General features: G+C 40.2%; 1 protein-coding gene across 3 annotated transcripts; it reads right to left on the bottom strand.

The window, feature by feature from the left end:
• Positions 1-1,734: 1,734 nt before the first annotated feature.
• stat4 (signal transducer and activator of transcription 4) lies at positions 1,735-23,481 on the bottom strand. Of its 3 annotated transcripts, none has more exons than XM_039817433.1 (24): positions 23,308-23,481; positions 22,938-23,070; positions 21,565-21,700; positions 16,230-16,328; positions 13,815-13,907; positions 13,631-13,709; positions 13,437-13,528; positions 13,124-13,275; positions 11,643-11,801; positions 10,663-10,755; positions 10,433-10,492; positions 10,087-10,107; positions 9,431-9,524; positions 7,773-7,814; positions 7,289-7,372; positions 7,110-7,208; positions 6,610-6,745; positions 6,238-6,290; positions 5,279-5,373; positions 3,800-3,936; positions 2,888-3,079; positions 2,719-2,764; positions 2,041-2,146; positions 1,735-1,946 (listed from the first exon to the last, which is right to left on the bottom strand). In XM_039817433.1, the coding sequence occupies exons 2-24, from the start codon at positions 23,063-23,065 to the stop codon at positions 1,923-1,925; spliced, it is 2,220 nt and encodes a 739-aa protein (XP_039673367.1). In that variant the 5' UTR covers positions 23,066-23,070; positions 23,308-23,481; the 3' UTR covers positions 1,735-1,922. The 3 variants fall into 3 exon arrangements, with proteins under 3 accessions (XP_039673367.1, XP_039673365.1, XP_039673366.1); XM_039817431.1 differs by having other exon boundaries at positions 7,773-7,817; positions 23,308-23,480; XM_039817432.1 differs by having other exon boundaries at positions 7,773-7,817; positions 9,431-9,521; positions 23,308-23,480.
• Between the last annotated feature and the right edge of the window lie 62 nt (positions 23,482-23,543).

The following is a 23,543-nucleotide window of genomic DNA, read 5'->3' as shown; positions in this document are numbered from 1 at the left end:
CAGGGATTGGCCTCTGTAGGACAGAGACCAGTGTATAGTGTATATAGGACAGAGACCAGTGTATAGTGTATATAGGACAGAGACCAGTGTATAGTGTATATAGGACAGAGACCAGTGTATAGTGCATCTAGGAGGACAGAGACCAGTGTATAGTGCATACAGGAGGACAGAGACCAGTGCATAGTGTATATAGGAGGACAGATATTAAATATTAAACCCTTTTGAGAAGCACATTTTATTAAACTAATTAGGAATTACATTAATTTGTAATACAATACATACAACAAGTACAAAATCCATACAAAAATGCTCATACTGAACATTAAGCACTCTATAAGAAAGAGGAATGTCTCACCCTGGGGTATAACATAACTGATCTGACCAAATAAGCGCTCCCCATCAGGACGTTTGGAGAGCAACTATTGTATAACAATAGCTTCAGTTGATACTATACCCAAAAACCACAGCGTTGACCAAAGATTGTATAGTCAGGACAAGATAATCCACTTCAGCACCCACAAGCAATGACGGTGATGATGATCAGAGGAACAAGTCGTATCTTGGCGTTGTATAAGTTTATTTTAGGCAATCTAATCACTTTTTGGGAGGGGGGGGTTTAATACACCTCGGTGTCCTCAATGGTAGATACGGCCATGCTCCCATGATGCTGTGTTTTTAGTGGCAGCACAGATCCAGTCCTGTAAGTCTGACAACGTATGGCCTGCAAATGTGTAACATAAGTGATGCTACTCATTGTGAAATCTTTGAGTAGACCTGAATTAAGTCCCTCCGTGACAGGATATGCATTGCCGACATTGTATTTTTTACATTTGTTGAACCTGATGTTTATAAGCAAGAGTTTTGGCAATATTTTTGAAATTGCATACCACATGCGCTTGCTTTTCACTGGATTATGCCTGACCTCAAATCTCATGCACCACGATTGAGAAAGAGGTCCAAACCAACAAAGCATTCATGGATAGTGTACCATAGAAATGGTCCTTCAGATTCAGATTTCGGCAAAACAACGCTGCCAAAAATAATGTTGCAGATTTCACACAAACAAAAAAAATAAGAAGGAAATATAAAAAGGTTTAGTCATTTGAAAAACGTCCTTATTTAAAGAAACACCTATTTATTTAACTATATTGACTCATTTATATATTTAAATTTGCATGTAAATATATTTGTATCAGGGTGTATTTCATAGGCATATTTATTTATGTATGTAGTTATTAATTGATAGTTTACTTCCTCCTTAAAGCAAAGTAAAGGTTTTATTATACTGTACAATCATGGAACACCCCGCCCACTCTTAACTCTCTGGGAATCACGTGGTTCTCCATAAATGCTGGAGGAGGATGTATCAAGTAGCAGTCAGAGGCAGAAACCTTACTTCCGGCTACTTCCAGAATAAAAGCTCTATAAAATTCAGTTGTGCTGCAAAGCCATCTGTAGACCTTGCCATGCGCCTCACAAGGTGGCAGAGGAGCTGATAATTGAATAGATGAGTGTGTGTGTGTGTGTGTGTGTGTATGCAACACAGGCAAACTTTAGGCAAAAGTGGTGCCTGATGCAGAAATAATGAAGCAAGCTAATATGGTACATTGCAAACAAAATAAAAACATTTACATTTTTGTATATACAATATAGTCCTTTTGGAGAAAAAAAGTCAATAGGTAAATGTTATTCAAAACCAAGTCATCACAGACTGACAATAAAAAAGCAGACACATTCTTTTTTAGAAAAATTATGAATATATATTAAAAAAGCAATAAACAAGAGCTCAAGCAATGAATCCAATTTAACCACAGCATCTCTTTAAACAAGGCACACTTAGTTTCATGATACCAAAGATGTAGACATTGATCAAGACTGGTGTCAGGACAATATTAAAACTCAAAATGTTGCAGTTTTTTTTTTTACTCTGAATATGAAGAGCTCATCTGTAAAACAAAGAGAACAACATTAGCAGAAGAACATGAAGAGGACTCATCTATAATATATATTTATGAGAATATACAAAGAATGCAAACTTACGGTGTCAATGTCAAAGCATAGTTGCTCGTTGAGCATGTTAAACTCCCCAGGAGTCATGGGCGGCTCAGGAGACTGACAGGAAAGTGGTGTGGTGCTTGCACGAGAGCTGGGATGACAGAGAAAGAGAGAAAATACAAGTGAAGGGACTGCTTCTGTCTCATGTAGTATTTTCTAGATCCTTTTTAGTTGTCTTATTATGCTGAATGTTGCAGTGACAGCACAAAGAATGTCCCATAATCAACATCTAGTCCACAACTTTGGTCCAATAATTTAATGTCAGGGTAAAGCTTCTAATAAATTTCTTTTTTTACTATAACAAAAAGTAAGTCGATAAGGGTTCTCATCATATTATTTGGGGTGGTTACAACCCCCCAATAATCAAAACTGACCAATGCAACCACCCTCCACCCCCCTCCCCCAAAAACCTATTATAATGTCCTTTACATAAATAAAGTCATTGACATTTGCATTATAAATTGTTGCAGAAAAGGCACCAATTGTTGCAGAAAAATTCACCAGAATGAAGAAAATTAAGTGTTTGACGTTCAAAATTAAAATTTTGCTCAAAAGTGGAGATCTCAACCCCCCCCAACGTTGAACCCAAAGTTATGCCCTTGGGCCTGCTGCTACAATTGCTGACGGCGGGCCTGGTCTCACGTAGCCTTCATATGAACTCACCGCAATTCCGAGATGGGGATCAGGGTAGATGCTATGTACGGATGGACTGAAATATTAACAGAGATACGAGAGAGATTAGTGTGGTAGCCTACAATCTATTCAACCACCAAAGTTCCAAGCAAGTACTAAGACGTGAGCTCTAAATGGAGAAATGGTTTTGCACCCTCACCTTTGCTTGGCTGGCTGTTGTAAAGCCGTCCAAAGGCTTCATCTTTGGGGATGTCGGGGTACAGGAACTTGAGCGGGTTCTCTGGGACAACCCCGTCTGAGATCACTTTGTAGTCTCGTATGATGTCGGCAAATGGGAGAGCGCTAAGCCGGTTTTTAGTGTATGGCTCCACAGAGTTGAACTTCACCTCTCCTGTTGTAAAAAAAATTAAAAAAAAAAAGTCACCGTTTGCAAAAGCAGAACATTATATATCAAGTAAAGACAACAGGCAAGAAACACGCCTGAAATACAGTACAGGCCAAAGGTTTGGACACACCTTCTCATTCAATGCATTTCCTTTATTTTCATGACTATTTACATTGTAGATTCTCACTGAAGGCATCAACACTATGAATGAACACATATGGAATTATGTACTTAACAAAAAAGTGTGAAATAACTGAAAACATGTCTTATATTTTAGATTCTTCAAAGTAGCCACCCTTTGCTTTTTTTGATAGCTCTGCAAACCCTTGGTGTTCTCTCAATGAGCTTCATGAGGTAGTCACCTGAAATGGTTTTACCTTCACAGGTGTGCTTTGTCAGGGTTAATTAGTGGAATTATTTCCCTTATTAATAAAAAAGCAAAGGGTGGCTACTTTGAAGAATCTAAAATATAAGACATGTTTTCAGTTATTTCACACTTTTTTGTTAAGTACATAATTCCATATGTGTTCATTCATAGTTTTGATGCCTTCAGTGAGAATCTACAATGTAAATAGTCATGAAAATAAAAAGGAAACGCATTAAATGAGAAAGTGTGTCCAAACTTTTGGCCTGTACTGTATATAACTTGATTTATATAACTGACCCTGGACAAAAAGTATGTAAAAATACACTTTAATGAGCCAAATGGTATGGGATTTTCCTCACCATTGTCGTTGTGCTCCACCCAGGTGAAAGTGATTCCTCCGAGGTGGCTCTCGCTGAAGCGTAAGAGGAATGTGCCCGGCCGTCTGTCCTTCAGCAGACAGCGCTCCATCTCTTTACTCACAAAGCCCATGATGAAGCTGCATGGATGGTGTTAGCAAAAGAGAAAAAAAAAGCAATTACTTTTTCCTGTTTCTTGTATCACTTTTTAACATTTCTTACATTTTTTACATTGCTTTGTCTTTGCACTACCCATTACTGTATGTACAATTGAAGCTTATCAAAACTGGATAATAAAATAAATAAATAGGCAAAGACAGTAACAACTGCTGCAACACTTGTGCCCTCATTCAGGCAAGAATGTTAGAGCTATTTGTTTTTATAGCTGCTATTTGTGATTGTGTTTTAAGCTTTTGCATTTTAAACCTGCTAAATATAAACTGGTGCATAGTAATTTCTGAATATTACTATTAATATTAGTCTGTGGCAGGCTACACTGACGTGTGAACTTCTGCAGGTCCCATATGCTGCTGCTCTCTTTTTCCTATAAGTAGTGCAGTTTGACAGTGTAGAACTAGTCAGACAATAACTGACCAAAACATGCATGCTGCAAAATATAGTGATACATGCCAAGTCCATAAGATGCTTCGCATCTAAAATTGTCTCACTAACAGACCTACAGTGCAAGAAATGTTTCACTTATTTATTGCGATACCGGTGGAGTTTCTTTGTTTGACACCGACCAGACAACAAGAAAGACAGTTAGTGAGGATCATTACATTGCTGGACTATTTCTTGGCCCAGTCTATGCTGGTTGCCTGGCAACCTCGCGGAGAAAACAACAGAATCAAACAAGAGATAACCTGTTAATCAGTGAGGTGCTGGTTAGCCGATTTCGTTACCTTCAAAACAGAGCCAAGCTATAGGTGTTTTCTCGTGTCCAGCCTTTATGCTAAAATAAGCTAAGTTAACCGGCTGTAGCTTCAGATTTGGCATACAGACATGAGAGTGATATCAATCTTCTCATCTAACTCTCAGTAAATAAGCATATTTTCCAAAATGTCAAACTATTCCCATAGTCTTTAGAGTTTCTCACAATGGCAGGAGGTGGAGCGACTGAAATGCTAAAACAACGTGTCCTCTTCAGCAAAGTGAAAACAAATTCTAAACACCATCCAAGATGGACAAGCACATAAACTGCAACATCATCCCTTTGATAGGAAGTAACATTTCCTTTTTTGAAAGGGTGGTCTCTACTTAGAGTACACAAAGCACAAATGACTGCTCCCACAGCTGGTCAGAACTTTGTTGAGGTGCATGAGTAAGAATCCAGTGCCTCAGTACAGACTATTCTCATCCAGTGGATCATAGTAACATCCTAAGAGGAGCAGTCCTACTGCATAGCAGCGATTTTTTGGGACAGTTGACGAGGGTGGACAGTGAGGTGGGCTGGGAGGAATAGCAAGTTAGTCAGTGGCTTACTTCTCATTCCAGACCGGAAGCAAATGCTTCTTGATGAGCTCCAGGATGGAGTCCAGCCACATCCAGAAACCAAAGGGCTTTCCTGGAATATTCTCCTTGAATAGAATAGAATAGAATAGAGGGGAAATTTGTCTTGGGCATAGTGCTACAATCTGTTGCTTTAAAACATTCCAAAATCAACATAAAATTAACATTAAAACATAAACATAAGATCAATGAAGCATCTAAGGACATAAAAGGACACATATGACTGTACAGACAAGGATGAAGAATGTACGACACATGGAAACAGTACAATGAGTCCTTTTTTTTTTTACATTTAAACATTACATGCGATATGTGATGCAGATAAGAAATGGATGCCCAGGATCAACAACACAGCATGGGACACATAACATGTTTTCTGATTGGCCACTAGATGGCACAACCATATTGGAGATGAGACCACGTGGTGCTTTGTGGTAAGGCACATACTTACTTATCATTACAGCTGCAACACATATATGATAGACGGGTCAGGGGTAAGGCTAACCAAATTTTAAACTGCCCTGATCACCCACTTTTTGGGGAGTTTAATTTGCTCCCCTCAGGTCGCCGTTTTAGGCTGCCTATGTTAAGAACTAAACGTGCCAGGGATTCTTTTATTTTTGTGGCTATTAGGAACCTGAATTCACTTGAGTGACATCATTGAATTTTTTATATAGAAATGTTCTTATTTATTACTTTATTTCATTACTGTTCATTATGATATATTGACCTGTGCACTGTCCTAACGGATCTTGTCACTGGTACTGGGGAAGGTGTCTCTATTGAAGGTGTTGATGTGTGTCCTGTGCTGTGTTTATAATGTTTATAATGTTGTCTACACATGTATGTGTGTGTTTTTTGGATATCCTGCTGCAAATCAAATTTCCTTTTTAAGGATAAATAAAGTGGAACTTGAACTTGAACACACCTACCTTTGAGAACTTAGACCAGGATACTTGGTAGTCACTACAGGAGGCATGCTGACCTACAACAACATACAGTAAGTAACATAAGTGACAGCAGTGAAGTACCCAACACCCAGTGGCGTGGCAGTTTAAGTCAGTAGCTATGGGTCCTGATGAAATGAGTATGGTGCCAAACTAAGTCATGCCTTATCCTCATACGTCGGCCTCCAAAGACTATCAGCTATCATACCAACGTTAACCCATGTGGTCTGAATACAAAGTGCCAATCGCCAGGTGAAAAAAAATCCTTTAATGCCATTCCAAACGTGTTATCTTGTGTTTCAGTAACCCCCAAGTCTACAGTCAACAGGTAGTCTGAAAGCTAGGGGGCGAACATACCGAGGAGCTTTTCCCCCAGCATGGTGAGCTGCTCCCGGTTGAGGCCTTGGCCAGCAAAGGTGGAGAACTGCCAGCTGAGGACCTCGGAGAGCTGGCTCCATGTGGCCCGAGGGGGGTTCCCAAAGAACGCCAAGTTCTGTGGATGATAGGAAAGAGGAAGACAAAAGGAAAGAGGAGAGGAGTGGTGGATGTGTAAGTAGTTTTGGAAAACGCCTCTTATTATATAATGCATTCCGATTCACTAGCAGACGTACCGGAATTGGATGTGAAACATACAACATACAATAATAATGTTACAGTGTAAAAATGGTCACATTGTTATTATGTGATTATACAGGTCTCTGCCATCGTTTAAAAATAGTGAAAATTAGCTTGCATAATACGATACATAGCTACACTTGGTTTCTCCTATCATACCCCTCATTTTGCCGTAGCATTATGCTAATGATATTGAAATATTGCCCATTTGCAGTGGGTCTTTAAAAAGTGTGTTAGCTCACCCTGGGCTCATCAGTCAGAAGGTTATACCACATGACCGACGCCCAGCCTCCAGGCAGCTGGCTCACATTGGAAATGACCACCAGCGGCAGGGAACACGTCTGGAAGGATGATACACAATGAGAAAGCGACATCGACAACAGAGAGCCAAACATGGAGGGAATTCTACGCTGCTTCTGACCTCCAGATCTATGGTGAGGCCCTGCACTGTGAAGCAAGCCTCAAAACTGAGATAGTGAAGTTCCTCTGTCACCGAGAGGAGACCCTGCAGAACACACAAAACACACATCCATTTCAGAGTCTGTCCCTCTTATACAGAGACATATTTGGTACAACAAATTTAGAATAATAATAGTATTTTTAGACAATAATAATACATTTAGTAATGACAGTTGAAACATTTACAGATTTTTATTCATGAAAACAATGCACAAACTACGCATGGGCCAGGCACCGGTTTCAAGGTATACCGCGTTTAGAAAAAGTCACGGTTTCAAAACCACTAAAATTTGTGTTTTAAAATGAAATACACTGTGCTTTTTACACAGACATTTCCAAATAAACTTATACCAGAATCTTATGCTGAGCCATGCCTAGCACAAACACATTGACACATTACAGTAGCACACTTTGCTGGTACATTAATGGTCATCTGCATTCCTTACCTCGTTCCCCTTTGTGCCGTTGATATATTTCTTCTCTTTCAGCTGCTGTGAGATACAAACTCAATGTCAGTAACAAACCAAAAACTTAAATTCAACAAATCACCACTTTGACCAACTGGTTAATGTTTTATACCATATCCAAGTGTAAGTGAAACTGGATTTAGTCTACTGGTACTGCATGATAGCTACTGAGAGCTGATACAATGACATAAAGTTCATAAAGTTATGGGGGGAAAAGAGCTTTTCCTCTTCTGTCGGGGGTCAATGGAGGACTGGCTGTGTTTAGTCTCCAAGTATTATTATATATTTTCTGAGAATATATGACACACACTCATTAGAGATGTTTCCGATACCAGAATTGTGAAAAGCCTCTGATACTGCCTAAAATGCTGGTATCAATATCGCAAAGTACTGGAGTTTATTCAACGATCCCATACCATGTAATTTAGCCCAGAAGAAAATCTACTTTAAAGTAGTTTATTTATGTTCTGTCTGGATAATAAAAGAAATGTTCTGTGGCATTCATTGTTTATGTTTGTTCTGTGTTCCTCAAAGTGTTAAACCTGAGCCAGACCATAAAACAAAGATAGAAATGATATCACATCCATACAGTGATAGTAGTTATTAGTTATTATGTTAAAACATAATAAATAAATGATACACTGCTATCTGATAGGGGTGGGGGAAAAAAATCGATACAGCATAGTATCGTGATATTTTTCATGGCAATACTGTATCGATACACAGACGCAAAGTATCGATCTTTTATGATATATGAGTTGGTCAGTTTGTCTGCTTGACAATCCTCATTTTGCAGCAATACAATTGAAGTGAGATGAACAGACAGAGAAATATATCTTTTTAGATAAAACAGATGTTGACAACATTTTGCTTTGGGGACATCATTTGAAATTGGGAATAATTTGAAGTTGAAAAAAAGGTAATACATTGCAATATATCGCAGAATATTGCAATATGTCTAAAATCGCAATAATATCGTATCATGAGATAAGTATCGTGATGATATAGACCTCCGGTGATGCCCCCCCCTACTATCTGATCGGCAGTCGGGATTGGCCAATACGCAAGTTCAGGTATCGGAATCGGTATCGGTATCGGGAAGAAAGAAAATGGTATCAGACCGTCTCTAAAGGCGTTTTTTCCATTACATGGTGAAAAGAAAAAAAAAAAAACAGCTCGACTTGCCTCGACTCTACTCGCCTTTTTTGGTTCTCCATTATGAAAAAAAGTCCCTGGTACCTGCCAACAGGTACTTTTTTTTAGTATCACCGCTGTCCAGGTTCCGAGCGAGCTGAGGTGATACCAAAAGGTGACGTGAAAACCTGCAGACTACTGATTGGTCGGAGAGAATCGTCTCTAATCACTCCAGCTTCTTTTGAAACAAAAATGTGTCTTCTGGCTGTAGCAACAGCCACATGCCGAGAGTCAAAAACACACACCTTCAACGTTCTGTGTGTGTGTCGTGTTAGGACACGGCAGTTTCCTGCAGCGGCGCTATGACGGCCAGCCACATACCAGCTGTACTATTAATCTGCAATGGAAAAAGGTCGAGCCGAGTCGAGTCGAGCAGGTACCATGTAATGGAAAAACGCCATATTACGCATAAATAGAATCAGACAGTGAGTGGGTAGTCTCACCAGGTGTCTAAACTCCACTGAGAGGCAGCCATTTGAGTAGTCCTCAATGTCCATCACTTTAGTGTTGTTGGTCAGGATGAAAAACTGACGACTTCTGAGGAGAAAAATCAGGTAAAGAGAGAAGCCTTTTGGATTTGTGTATTTATGCTGATTGCGGACTGTTTTTAGATGATACAAATGCAACTGCTGGAATCTGAAAAGGGAGTACATTTTTCTGCATACCTACAATTTAAAAATGTTTTGTGTATGGTTACCAAATACAAACTTTGAACAGATTGTGCTCCTAGGAGTGATGACTTTCTCCAGCTAAATATTCAGTTACAGTAAAGTATTTCGTCTTACAGTGAATGCGGAAAAGAGCTGTTTGTGTCATAGGTAAAAAAAAAAGAAAAGAAAAGAAATATACCTATACAATTAAACTTTTTTTTTTTTTTTTTTTACTTGCTTCTAAACTGTGCCATGAATTTCATTTTGGAAAGAACCCATTTCTTGAAGCAGTCAAAAGATGTATACCGTTTGCAGTACTGACCGCGGTATCACAATATGTCTGTTAGCCACTGTTCTTCCAACAGGCTAACCTACTGCTACACTGCTTAAATCGGTGTTCAAATTAAACATCAGCAGTACATCCGGTCCTTGAGGACATTTTTACTCACACTCTGCCAGGGGGGAGGTCCCTAGAGAGAGAGAGAGAGAGAGAGAGAGAGAGAGAGAGAGAGAGAGATACACATAAAGATTAGCACTTAGACAAATTAGTCTGAGGAATATGACATTTTTTTTTTTTTTTTTTAAATTGCATAGATAGACAGACAGACAGACAGACAGATGGATTGATAGATAGATAGATTGACAGACAGACAGATAGATAGATAGACAGACAGACAGATAGATATAAGTGGTGTCCGTGTAAGTTTAAAGATAGAATACTTTATGTGAACTTATGTATATTCAAGTAGGCAGTAGTGCAAACCAGTTACAAACATTTAAACATAAAAATCTCACTTGTCAAATGTTGTTTTCACTTTCAGCTGATAATCCACTTCTGGAAGTTTAACCAAGAGTCTGGGAGGGATCAGGAAGAGAGAGAAAAAAAAATATATGAATTGAATTCTCAACCAGCATTGCTGTTAATTACTTAACTAAAGACTGAGGTTTAAACAGGAGTGAAAGAGCCAAATATAGCTGAAAAAAAGAATCATCAAAACATCTTGTCACGTGTCACGTAATGATACCTGACTTTGGTGGTGAACTGTACTCCGGTCTTGATGATGAGGGGTTTCTGTGGATGTGTGGGCATACATGGCTGCTTCTCCACCACAAACGAGCTGAGAACAAACCACACCTCATATGATTTACACAGTTTCCACCATGTTCATTTCACTTGACAGCGCATGCCTGTAGAGCATTCCAGCCACCAGTTGTTTGTGGTGGTCCTGTATTGAGCACCTTGCTGTATCGTGCAACGTGTTGTCAGTGCTGCGAGTACAGGAGGAAGTTGTTCATACATGTCAGTGTTCTCAGTTCGACATGTGTTTACAGACCTGACAAAACTTCAAAGCGTGAAAACTGGTTTCAAAATAAGACTCACTTATGTGTCATTAATTAGCTATAGTAACAACTCACAAAAGTGCTAAATAAAAGGGTTGTACATTAGAGTACAGTAGTCATGATTAGCAAAGATTGATCGATTAGTTGTCAACTATTAAATTATTCGATTAATCGGTTAGATACATTTTTTTATGAAAAAAAGTAAATATTCTCTGTTTCAGCTCGTTAAATGTGAACAGTTTCTAGTTTCTTCTTCTCTGTGACAGTAGACTGAATGTCTTTGAGTTGTGGACAGCACGAGACATTTGAAGACGTCGTCTTGGGCTTTGGGAAAAACTGATCGCCATTTTTCACCGCCGTTTTTTTTAGACAGAACAGCTAATTGATTCATTGAGAAAATAATTGACAGATTAATCGAGAATGAAAATAATCGTTAGTTGCGGCCCTATTCATGATCAAAACATCTAATTACTAAAAAAAAGGTGTAGGAACACTAAAAAGACAATAACTGCGCCTGCATTACTTTGCGTAGTATTGCAATTTTTTATTCAGATAGTCCCTGGGCCTGACTTGAACCCTGGCTGCTACGGTAAGGACTCAGCCTTAATGGAACACACTCTAACAGCTGAGCTAGCGAGCTAATGTTGCGTTGTGTTGAGAGTACCTCTTGATGAGGTGATAGATGAGGTATTTGATTCGCTCCTCCATCTGAGGTCTTTGCAGGGGGATTGGGTCACTTTCGTAGGTGACTTTAACAACCAGCTCCACCAGTTTGTCCAGCTGACGCTTGATCTGGAAGAGACTCTGGGCCGTCAGAGTAAACCTGAGGGGGAAAGGGGACATATTTTTTAATACAAATTAACTTTTAATCACTCATTCATACATAACATCTCTCTCTGGCTTCTACTCAGTGGGCGTTCAATCTAAGTAGTCCAACCAGATCTTGCCGCGATCTCTCTTAGCCAATCATATTCTTGCTGTCAAACTTCAAAATCTGTTCTCCTCTCTGCTGCTGTCATTTGTAGAGCTGGGTATCGTTAAAAAATGTTACCGGTGCCGATACCAATACCTTGACTACGATACCGGTTCCTGAACGATACTTTCTCTTTACTAATTTTATAACATCCATTTTAACAAAAGGAAATGACAACTTCACACAATACAGGGAAAAATCTTTTTATTTTTCCTCTCCTACTACGTGAGCCCCGTCTCTTTGCATAACGTAGAATTTTTGCTGCGTGTCTCTACGACAGGTAACGTTAGACAGCCAATCATCAGCATTATTAGATCTCGGTAGAAGCACGGTGCATGCTTATCGGCTCACAGATGCTGATGAGATTTACTCCTTAGTTATTGTAATTTGGTATTGAATGACGAGGCATTTTTCATTACTCAATACTAAGGAAATTCGGCCGGTGCCTTAAAAGTATCGAATTCGGTAGCCAGCCCTAGTCCTTAGTCCACCCCTTCATCACATCAGCGCCCAGTCCTGCTCCACATTCCATCATCTAGGTCTTCAGCAACTCTTATAATCATCCCCAGTGTCTATAGCCCAGGGGGGAAATATCCTCAACTAATTACGGTACTACTACCCCCACTAAATATAACCACGTCATGATGGGGTCTAACCGCCAAAGCCGCGCTTGAATAAAAATATATTGTTCACTCTTAATGGAGTCTCTCCTGAAATATAATGTAATGCTGATCTGGGTTGACGCCATCGTTGGCGAGAATTCACACTGGAACGTTGGACGTAACCATAATCGGAGCAGAGTTGGACCCAGCTCTCAAGCCAAAAGTGTATAAGGATCATATGAGGTTTGAATGTTCATGTAATGCACAACAATGCGTGTAACTTTAATAACATTCAGTTCATTACTAGTCTATATCCAGAAAGTTCCACTTCCGGGATTGCTCCGGTACAGCCGGAAATTCCGCCCGGATGTCCCTTTTTTTTTGCCGGATTTCCGTTACCTTCCGCTTTCTTTGTGTTGGATTTTGTACGATGACGATTGGATTGGTTTAAAAAAATGCCAATAAACCAGAGCACGTTTTTCTCCCATCCCGGAATGCTGTGTGGACTAGCCAGACCCTCCTCCTCCGCGCTGTGGAGGAAGGTCTGGCAATGGGAGACTAGCTCATTACCAACTCTGCAGCTGGTCCAGGCCGGTGAGCAGCGGCCCGCCGATGGCGGCGATCTGCTGCCGGCGCTTCCAGTCCTGCAGCTCGGGGTTGAGCTGAGACGTCATCAGGTCATCGATATCCTTGATCACAACATCCATCTTTGACAAGATCTCCTATCAAAGGATATGCATAAAAAAAACAAAAACGTTAATGTTAACAAGTCTGTATTTGTACACCGATGAGGTTTGTGTGAGGCATCTTTGTCTCTTTGTTTTTGATTTGGTGGAGACATCCCTCCTGTGTCAGAGCTTTGCAAGATGACACCAGTGCTTACCTTCCTTTTAAAGTCGAGCCTGTTCAGCATTTCCTGCAGTCTTGTTACTTCCTGTTTCATCGTCTCAGAGTTCGTTCGAGGATCTGTTGATTCTGAGACACACACACACACAGGTTTGAGCATAATATTGTGTGTTGCAGGCGGTGCAGTTTTTTGCACAGTGGTAAGAAAAGGTTTTTTTTCACAGGGCACACCTCGAGACTGTAGGGTCTTGTAGCGGAAATCAAAGTCATCCTGTATGTCCTCGATGTATTTCACAGCCTGGTCCATCAACTAGACAAAGACAGACATTTAAGTTTGGATGCATTTAACTGGATGGAAATGTAAGTTAATTTCTTTGTTTTGATATTCCCTGAAGCGTCTGTTTGTTTCCTGTACCTGCACGCTGGCCCTGATGAGCCCAACTCTGTTGTCCATGTTCTTCTGCCTCTCAAAGGCCACAGAATTCTGTAATGATTTCTCCAGTGGACCCTGTTGGAACATATTGTGTTTTCTTTTTTATTAATTTACTTTTTATTTATTTAGTTTTGCAGATCATAAGGCATTGGTCAAACTACATTTTTGACCTGTCTGAAAAGTCAGGGCATCACCAAGCTCGTCACCAAGCTCAGAGACCTGGGACTCAACACCACCCCCCTGTGATTGGATCCTGAGCTTCTTGACAGGCACCCTTAACCCTCAATGCACCCCATGTACCAAGGCTCAGTCCTTGCCGCAGCCGCCGCGGGTTCGATTCTGACCTGCGGCCCTTTGCTGCATGTCATTCCCCCCTCTGTCTCCCCTTTCATGTCTTCGGCAGTTCTATCAAATAAAGGCCCAAAATGCCCAAAAAAGAATCTTTTAAAAAAGAATATCCTGACCGGCTGCGTCACTGCCTAGTATGGCAGTTGCACCGCCCTCAACCGTAGGGCTCTGCAAAGGGTGGTGAAAACTTCTCAGCACATCACCGTGACGGCGCTACCATCCATAGGGGACCTCTTCACCCAGGGGTGCAGGAAGAAAGCCGGATTAAAAAAGACACACTGCTCTGGGGCAGTGGGTCTTTGTTAATCCTTCATCCAGGGACAGCTTCATCCCACAGGCCATAAGACTCTGAACATCACATGTCACTTTACCTTTAGAGATATATTTACATCTCATGATGCATACATACATTTCTACATGCCTTTTCTTTTCTCTGGTCCATCAGAGGGTCAAGAGAGTGGAAGTCAATCCCAAACCACATCAGACAGTTAAACACATATACGTCTTTTACTAAGCAGCTAAAACACTGGTCAATACATATACATGTCAGCACTAAAATGATTTGTAATTAGTGCTGTCAAACGATTAAAATATTTAATCGCGATTAATTGCATTAATGTCATAGTTAACTCGCAATTAATCGCACATTTTTATCTATTCTAAATGTCCCTTGATTTCTTTTTGTCCCATTATTTTTTCTCATTTTAATGCTCTTATCAACATGGAAAAGTGGATCGGCTTGCTTTGTGCAAATGCTTTTTTATTGAAAACAACATAGCATATACTGTAGCTTTCAATTTCACACTAACTTTCTCACTTGGACCCATTTAGCTATGGCTGCAGTATGTTTGTTCTTAGTTGTGGTATCCATGTGCTTCTGTCTGAAGTCATGCATTGTCGCCTGGCTTTGACGAGGGGTGGGGCGGAGAATTGGCATCAGCTGTGTGCTTGGCCATCATCAAGTGGTATTTCAGACTGGACGTGCAGCGATGATAGCTCCGTTCACAACGACAAAACACACATCATTTTGGTCTTGTCAATAGAACCATTTGGCAACTTTTTAAAAGTGAACTTTCCATTCAGAATCTTACTGGCATCCATTTCGGCGTCTCGCGCTCGCCATCCACTCCAAACTTAACGTTAGCCTGCTACTCTTTGGCCCCAAACAGGTGTGTGTGGTGTTGTAGTTTTTCTAACGTTTCTAGTTGTTGCAACAGCATGTGAAAAAAACTACAAAGTTTGCTATGGCAAAAAGAACGCTAAAAAAATGGACGCCGTTAGAATGGGTTTGCGTTAACGCCGTTAATAACGCGTTTAACTGACAGCACTAATTATAATGCATGTATTCTGTTAGTTTTCAATGTCAACGTATATGAATTGTACTTATTGTTTCCTCCTAGTTTTCTTCTGCTTTCATTGTTCTTAACAGCTGTGTCTGTTCTAATCGTTTTACCCTATACTCTGTTGCTAATCTTTCTGCTTCTGTGAAGTTCTGTTTTGCTTGTGTCTTCCTTTCCTTTTAGTTTCTTTGTATTTTAAAAAGCCTTTTTTTTTAACATCGAGGGCAGGGGACTACAGATGAAAAATAGCCTTTTGGCTAATTCTGGCATTTTTAACCCATGTAAAATCATGCGTTTTATTAATTTGCACTGTCCTCTTTCGTAAATAAACTGAATTGAATTGAATTCAGTCTTATTCATTTGCAATACTGTCTACACAAATTATATTTTATATTTGTATTACTTCATTTATATTTTATTTGTTAATGTACTTTTTAGGTTTTTAATGAGCATCGTTGGTTGCCTGAGGCACAAGATTTCCACTGCCAACGACTACTTGGTTATTGCAGCACTTACAGTAACATAAGATAAGACATAAATGCCATGCGGCGTTGTTTCTCGGGAATGAAGTGAAGCGGTTGGGAAAGTGGGGGTGTTATTTGTACATTAGTGTTTTCCTGGTAGCGGCTCTGATTTACCAGTAACAGCAGCATCTGTTATTAAGCAACCAGCGGGACTTTCCCCTCTGAGGAAGACAATAGTGACAAACCTGTTCCTGCATGCAGGCGCTGGAGAGGATACGGCGCTCCTCCCTGAGGCACGTGGAGATAACCCTGGCCATGGCAGCAGGGTTTGTTGCGTATTTCACCTGTGGGGGCACACGCACGCACACACACACACACACACACACACACACACACACACACACACACACACACACACACACACACACACACACACACACACACACACACACACACACACACACACAAAACACACACACACACACACACACACACACACACACGGAGAGAGACAGAATATTCCAGGTTACAAAAACACTCAAGCACTTGGATTTGATTAATGTTAGCACAGAGATGTATAGAAGCAATACAAGAACCAAAAGCATAAGGAGGTTTACATGTTTGGTTTAGTTTCCACAGTGTCTGTTTATCTCGCTATCTAGAGAATCATCAGAGTCATAGAGTCATCATGGGTTTTTACTGGAAGTGTTTCAACGTATTTAAACAGGAAAGGAATGAGGTTCAAAAAAATAAATAAAAAGGACTATACGTCAGTCATAATGACAGTGTAAATGGGCCCACGGTGTGCACAGATACTTGGAGAATAACCAGTTTTCTTCAAGGGCGTTACAGTATAGCCTGTAACTGTAATGTTCATTAGACTCTGAGAACATTCTGAGGGTGTGATCCTCAGCAAAATACTGATGAATACTTTACAGCTTGCTTGAATATAAGAAGATTTTAATAAGATTAATAGAGCTTGTTCCTGGAATAAATAACAGTATATTTTTGGCTTTTGAGCAACTTGTTACTATCAGCTTAATAACCAATCAAATTTGAAAAGTTCTTTGTAAATATTCAGTGCGGGGAACGTACCTAAGCTTTCTGGAGGGCTCCTAAGAAGCTTTGTGCTGGGGAGAAATGTGTATGATGGGCTTATGGTGTTGTCATTTATACATATGTTTATTTGGTCTATGGTTTATTGTCTATTTTGTTATGATTTTGTTGAATGGTCTTGAATATTGTAGTTACTGTGTGTTGTTTAAAAAACAAATAAAAAAAATTGTTAATCACGAAAAAAGAAAATAATCAGTGCTTGAGGCTCATTGTTTTTTTTTTTTTTATATTAAGATTTATTTAGTAATTGAGTCGATTGTTTTAAAAAGACACACCAGTAATTTACTGATGCACTTCTATAAAGTTGGGGAACATGAGACAGATATTTCAAATAATAGTCTAAATTAAGAGACAGAGATATCCTGACTTTTAGACCCTCATTTGGGTCAAGCTCCAAAAAACATCCTACATTTCCCATAATGCAACTGTGGCATCTTTTCATTAGACCTTGCCTAGTCTCGCATTGCCAGACCGTCCTCCACAGCGCTGCGGAGAAGGGTCTGGCTAGTCCCCACAGAATTCTGGGATGGGAGAAAAACGTGCTCTGGTTTATTGGCATTTCTTTAAACCAGTCACAATCGTCTTGGGCGGCCCTTAGCTCCTTACGGAACCGCTGCAAAACAGGCTCAGGAAGGAACTTGTTTTGGTGGAACATGTGTACGTTCAAAGGTTGTTTTAGTCGTGCAACAGAAAACTCAGATTGGACAGATAGTCTAGCTAGCTGTCTGGATTTACCCTGCAGAGATCTGAGGAGCAGTTAACCATAGTCCTCACAAATCCACCGGAGTTTAGAATTACAACACAAAGAAAGAGGGAGGTGATGGACATCGGCGAAAAGACATGCACGAATTTCCAGCAGCACCAGAGCAATCCCAGAAGTGGAACGTCGAGGATATAGATTAGACCTTGCCTGGTACATACCCACACGGCTTTTTCATCAACTTTTTGCTCGCAGTCTGTAACTGTCTCCTTTTACTACTTTCCAAGCTGAGAAAACCCTGATGACATCACTATGACATCATCACGGTTATCTGGGTGACTCTATGAGGATTATAGGATAGCCAAAAATAAGCCTTGGCTTATTGCTTTTTCAATAAGCTACGGTGCCAAATTGTGGGAAATAATTGTTTCTTTCATGCATGTTAACTAAAATATAGTTATTCATCGTCATCATCATCATCATCATCATCATCCTCATCATATCACCTGACATTTGTTTACATTCCTTCTGAGTGATATTTTACTGTTTCCAATTGTTAAAGATTCATCACCTCTGGAGTGCAGCAATGCCTTATGCTGCTTCAGTGTATCTAAAATATGGAGCAGACACAAACTTTCCCTCAGCCACCGTCCTGCCTCCACCGCTGCTTCTACCACATGATTCTCATGTGTGCGCTTGAGATTTAGACGAAGATTGTGGTGTTGTTTTGCTCATCAGCCCGTTCAAAAGCGCACTTAGAAAAGTACGGAAAATTCTGCTGTGGGAAGAGGAAACTTTCTCTCGCCTCCAGGTATGACTTAGTTTTAGTGCATCAGCATCATTGCCAGAATGATGACTGAGGATGCATCAACACACACCTACCCACTCTCTTTCTTTCATCTCGGATGCCATTTAGCAGTGGCCAGCAGCAAATTAGTTGGGTTCAGCGTTTCTAAATGCCATCCACAAGCTCACTTCTGTTTAAGCAGACCTGCATTATTTAGCATCTTTGGTGCTTCCCGTCTTACTGCTGCAGTGTTTACCCAATACACACCTCAGAGACCACTTGTCAGCCAAAGCGGCAGCGTGCAGACATTGTCTTCTTACATATTTCTGATAAACGTAAAAGATCAAACATTTCATTATTACATTCCATTTCAGTTAGCTGACGCTTTAATTCCAAAGCGACTTCCGATAAGTTCATTCAACCATGAAGGTACAAACTCAGAACGCCAAGAATCACATATACATTAGCTACAAATAAGCCAAATTACAAAGTAGTAAGACACGGAAGTGCAACATTAGTGCATTTTTGTGTTGTTGTTACATGCATCAGTGGGGTTTTCCTGAGGAAGATTATGCTTGAATGTGGGTGATAAGAAAACCGAATAGAAGAGAGACTCAAACACAACTACGGTTTAAATTAGAGTTGGGTGATATGGAGAAAATCAGTTATCACGATATTTTTTAACAAATACCTTGATATCAATAATGCGAACGATATTGCAGGGTTGACAATTGGTGCTTTCACAAAATATTTACACAATGAGATTTGTGTAAATATTCATCACTAATGTGGATACAGTGACTAACTGGGTAAAGGCAAATAACAGAACAGCTAGAACAGTCTGGTCAGTTCAGAAAATGACATCACTTTATTGTCATGCAGCCTTTAAAACCAGAAAAAGACACCTTGTATTACGATGTTCAAAAAAATCACAACATCGATATAATATCGATACACAACACAAACCTTGTTTGAACCGTGAAATAAACTTCACTCATACGCATCACACAATAACAACAACTCTCAAACACCCTCGACTATACCGCACCGGAGTGACTGCTTCCTCTGAAAAGTATCGACTCTGACACATACACACACACACAGGAAACAGCGGTATGAGCCTCATGGGTTTGTTCTGCAAAGGTATAGTCTTTTCCAGAATAAAAAATGTGCTGAGGCTCATGACGTCGCTGAGCTCTGACCACAACATCCTGTAAAGCCCCTGGACCAAACTCTGCACTCCCGTGAGCTCACCGAGAGAGAGATTACCTCCACCACATGAAAACACGAAAGAAAGTGACATGGGAAGTCTTCTTTCCCTTAACACATAACTTTTGTACTTTTGTACTCATTTGTAAAAGAATTGCCTTTAATGTTGCGTAAAATGCCAAATAGTCATATCAGTAGTCGCATGGCCCCTTCCTTTGACATTTGAGTCAGTGAACAGTAGAAACAGTCACTGCTCTCAGATAATGCAGAGAAACAACACAAAAACACAAAACCAGCTACACATTCAACGGGACTCTTTCTTCTACTTCCCTCTCGCCTCTAGTACACATACTTCTCCTTATTACAGATGATTTAGATTTGACTGTCAGGCAACTGTCAGTCTGTGGCTGAATTTTAGTTCCACCACGAAGCACACAAGCTAGTGTTGGGCATTTTATGTAAACAAAAAAAAACAAGTCGGGCTGAGATAATTACATGTTTGAAATGAAAAAGTTTAATCTTGTTACGATGAAGACAATGATCAGACTGAAGACTACTGTAATGCAGGCAGATGTCTATACAGGCATACAAGCAAATGTGCTGTAAGTAGACATGGGTATACAGAACAGACTAGATACACTAAAATTGTTCTAGGGCTTTTGCCTTTCCTTCCCCGAAATATTGCAAACACCAGGGATCTGCAGAAATGTAAAGGTCCCACATCATGCTCATTATCAGGTTCATACTTGTATTTTGGTTTTCTACTGGAACATGTTTACATGCTATAATGTTTAAAAAAAACACAATTATTTTTCTAATACCGTCTGTCTGAATATACCTGTCTGAAACGCTACGTTTTAGCGCCTGTGTCTTTCAGCCCTACTGAAAAAGCCCAGTCTGCTCTGATTGGTCAGCATTTGGTCACCATCATTGCAGCCGGGGAAGAACTGTAACAGCACTGTAGCAGCACTTCCTACATATATATGGTTTATTATATTATATTGGTGATATCACAGTGAAGCACCTTGACTTGCTTTATAAAAAAAAGTCTCACCTTTTACAAGATGGGACCTTTAAAACCTTTTTGGTTTACCTTTCCCTGCCATTCCTTCTTCTGATGTGTTGTGTCAGTTATCCTCTAAATTGTTGTATTTCATGCTTTTAACCATGCTCGTTCTCCCTGCTGTACATTTTGCCTGCGTCCCATTTTGTAACCTTTTTAAAAGCAATTTTGAAAGAACCACATTTGGATCTTTTTCCTCCGCACGGATCAGTTCAGACCACCAGTCTCACCAGTTGTTTTGCATCAGAGGTTTTTCCCCCCTGCTACCTCTGTAATGATACATGTCAGCTAAAAAGGATCTACTGTACAGTGATATCTCTCTCATACAGTTTGGATGCCACTCTTGTTATGGTGACAGCACTTCCTTTGTTTACTCTTTGATGCTTCTGTCTGCCTAGATACACTGCTTTCTCTAGTAGTATACGTTACGGTGAAAATTGCTTATGCCATTCATGAAGTACTGTATGAGCATTTCAGACTATGAAATGAAGTTTAGAGTGTGTAGAGAAGTGTCTGATTTCCCCCAATTAAAGTATAGAGACAAATACAAAACACAATGAAACGCAAGAAAGTTAACAAATGATTGCATGGTGCAAGTATTAAAGTAAGTAGAGCAACTTTTGAAAAGCGTTGGTTAGAATTAATCACAAAATAAAGTCCCTTTTGTTGAAAATATCGGGTTAGGGTTAAAGGACGGTGACACACCTGTAGCTGCTGTTGAATGATTTTCATGTTGTGTCTTTGTAGGAAGTTCTGCTCCTGTGAGCGCACCCTATCCAACTGGGACAGTAGGTTGGTGAACAGCACCGCCGCCATTGACTCATCATTAGCTGCGATGTCCCTGAAAAACAGACAGTGTGTGACGTTTAGGACATTTCCAGCAGAACCCATGAAGAAGAAGAAGAAGCAGCAGAAGAAGAAGAAGCAGATAGCTGATGTTATGCTTGTAAAACAGAAAAAGTAGACCCAAATAAAGTAATTCCGGTTGTGCTATTACTTTTCAGTTACACTTTGTCAGTGGGACCCCCCATACAATACTAACTGCTAATAGCTTCTCAAAGGTAACTGTATAATAATGGAGGCTATAACTTCCTGATGCAGAGATCATTAAAGGTGGTAATAGTCAACTGAACCCAGTTGGTTGCTCTGTGATGGTTTGTAATGAAGCCTGACATGTTTCTACTAGCGTGCAAAGTGTTTGGTGCAGATGCTAGTATATAGGCGACTGCTAACATATAAGCGTGTAGAGGGCAATATTGCATTTACCAATGTGGAAGAATGACCAACACAGAAACATTAGCATTCCTTTTTAATCATGTTTCTTGCCCTTTTCTTTTTTTTGGGGGGGGGGGGGCAATTCTTATAGTAAACATGAACCTGGTTGCTTCTTTCTTGTACAATTTACAGCAACAAGTTCTCTAAGAATCTATTTTATATCCAACCAAAATTGGTATTGTGACTGAAATTTCCCTAAACTAATTGATATAGAATAAAATCGGAAATGTAATCGAATCGGGACCATGTGAATTGGAATCAAATCATTTCGGGAAATCATTGGTAATATCCAGCCCTATTCACCAGCTAGTCACTAACCCTGTCTGTCTGCTGTTTGGTGCTTAAGATGGGTAATTTTACTCAGACTAGCAATGAGATTGATGACAGTAAAGGCCGTACAACCAAAACAAAGAGCTAAAGGTGCTGAAACACACATTGTAAATGTAAAGGGTAAGGACTACATCTGCAAAAAAACACATTTTCTCAATTACTCTTAACATTTTATTAATCTTTTGAGCTATCTGTCTCTGAGATACCAGCGTCCACCCCAATACACTAAAAGTCAGTGTGATATATATGCTTTTCACTCACACACACACACACACACACACACACACACACACACACACACACACACACACACACACACACACACAAACATATAACGTATATACACACGCGCACGCGCACACACACACACACACACACACACACACACACACACACACACACACACACACACACACACACACACACACACACACACACACACACACACACACACACACACACACACTACTCACCAATCCTGAGACTCGATCCAGCTGGACAGTCCCTGGCGGATGTCCATGGGGAAGTTATCATCATACAGGTAGTCCACGTGTTCCAGGAGTCTGATCTCCAGCTGCTGAATCTGCTTCCACTGGGTCATGCTGCCTGCATTCACACACCACAAAACACACACACACACACACACACACACACACACACACACACACACACACACACACAGGCAGTGAGAGAATCACGCTTCAATGCTTCATGCTTAAAATGGAGGAAAAAAAAAGTAAAGTAGGCTATCTTATTTTTTTTGTCTATGATTGTGATGATATACCCTACACATAATATTGTAATAATAATTACAGTTCAGTGCTATATTTTTCTGTGTGTTACCTGTGCTGTTTCTGCGTTGCTTTTCCGTCTGTCTCCGTTACCATGTGCACTTGTTTCTCTCTATGACTTTCGTTTTTTAATGTTCAGGAAGCGACCTCATTAACTCTCAGGGGCTGTACCTATGGGCCGTACCCTGGTACTGTCTGTTGGCTGTATTCATCACGACACCCGCCCATCCAAACACACACACGCACACACACGCACGCGCGCACACACACACAGGCACTCATTTGTGG

Source organism: Perca fluviatilis, chromosome 12 (assembly GCF_010015445.1).
Source record: "Perca fluviatilis chromosome 12, GENO_Pfluv_1.0, whole genome shotgun sequence".
In the NCBI taxonomy this organism is placed as follows: Eukaryota; Metazoa; Chordata; class Actinopteri; order Perciformes; family Percidae; genus Perca; species Perca fluviatilis.
The sequence above is the reverse complement of the archived record's forward strand: the minus strand, read 5'-3'. Positions and strand labels throughout refer to the sequence as shown.

What these genes read in the sequence shown, in the direction of transcription:
- stat4 (XM_039817431.1), bottom strand. Translation starts at nt 23,065, where the DNA reads ATGACCCAGTGGAAGCAGATTCAGCAGCTGGAGATCAGACTCCTGGAA. An exon ending in GACCTCCCCCCTGGCAGAGT is followed by an intron (nt 9,525 to 10,086) that starts GTGAGTAAAAAT and finishes TTTTCTCCTCAG; the next exon opens with AAGTCGTCAGTTTTTCATCC. An exon ending in CTTCCGGTCTGGAATGAGAA is followed by an intron (nt 3,937 to 5,278) that starts GTAAGCCACTGA and finishes CCATCCATGCAG; the next exon opens with CTTCATCATGGGCTTTGTGA.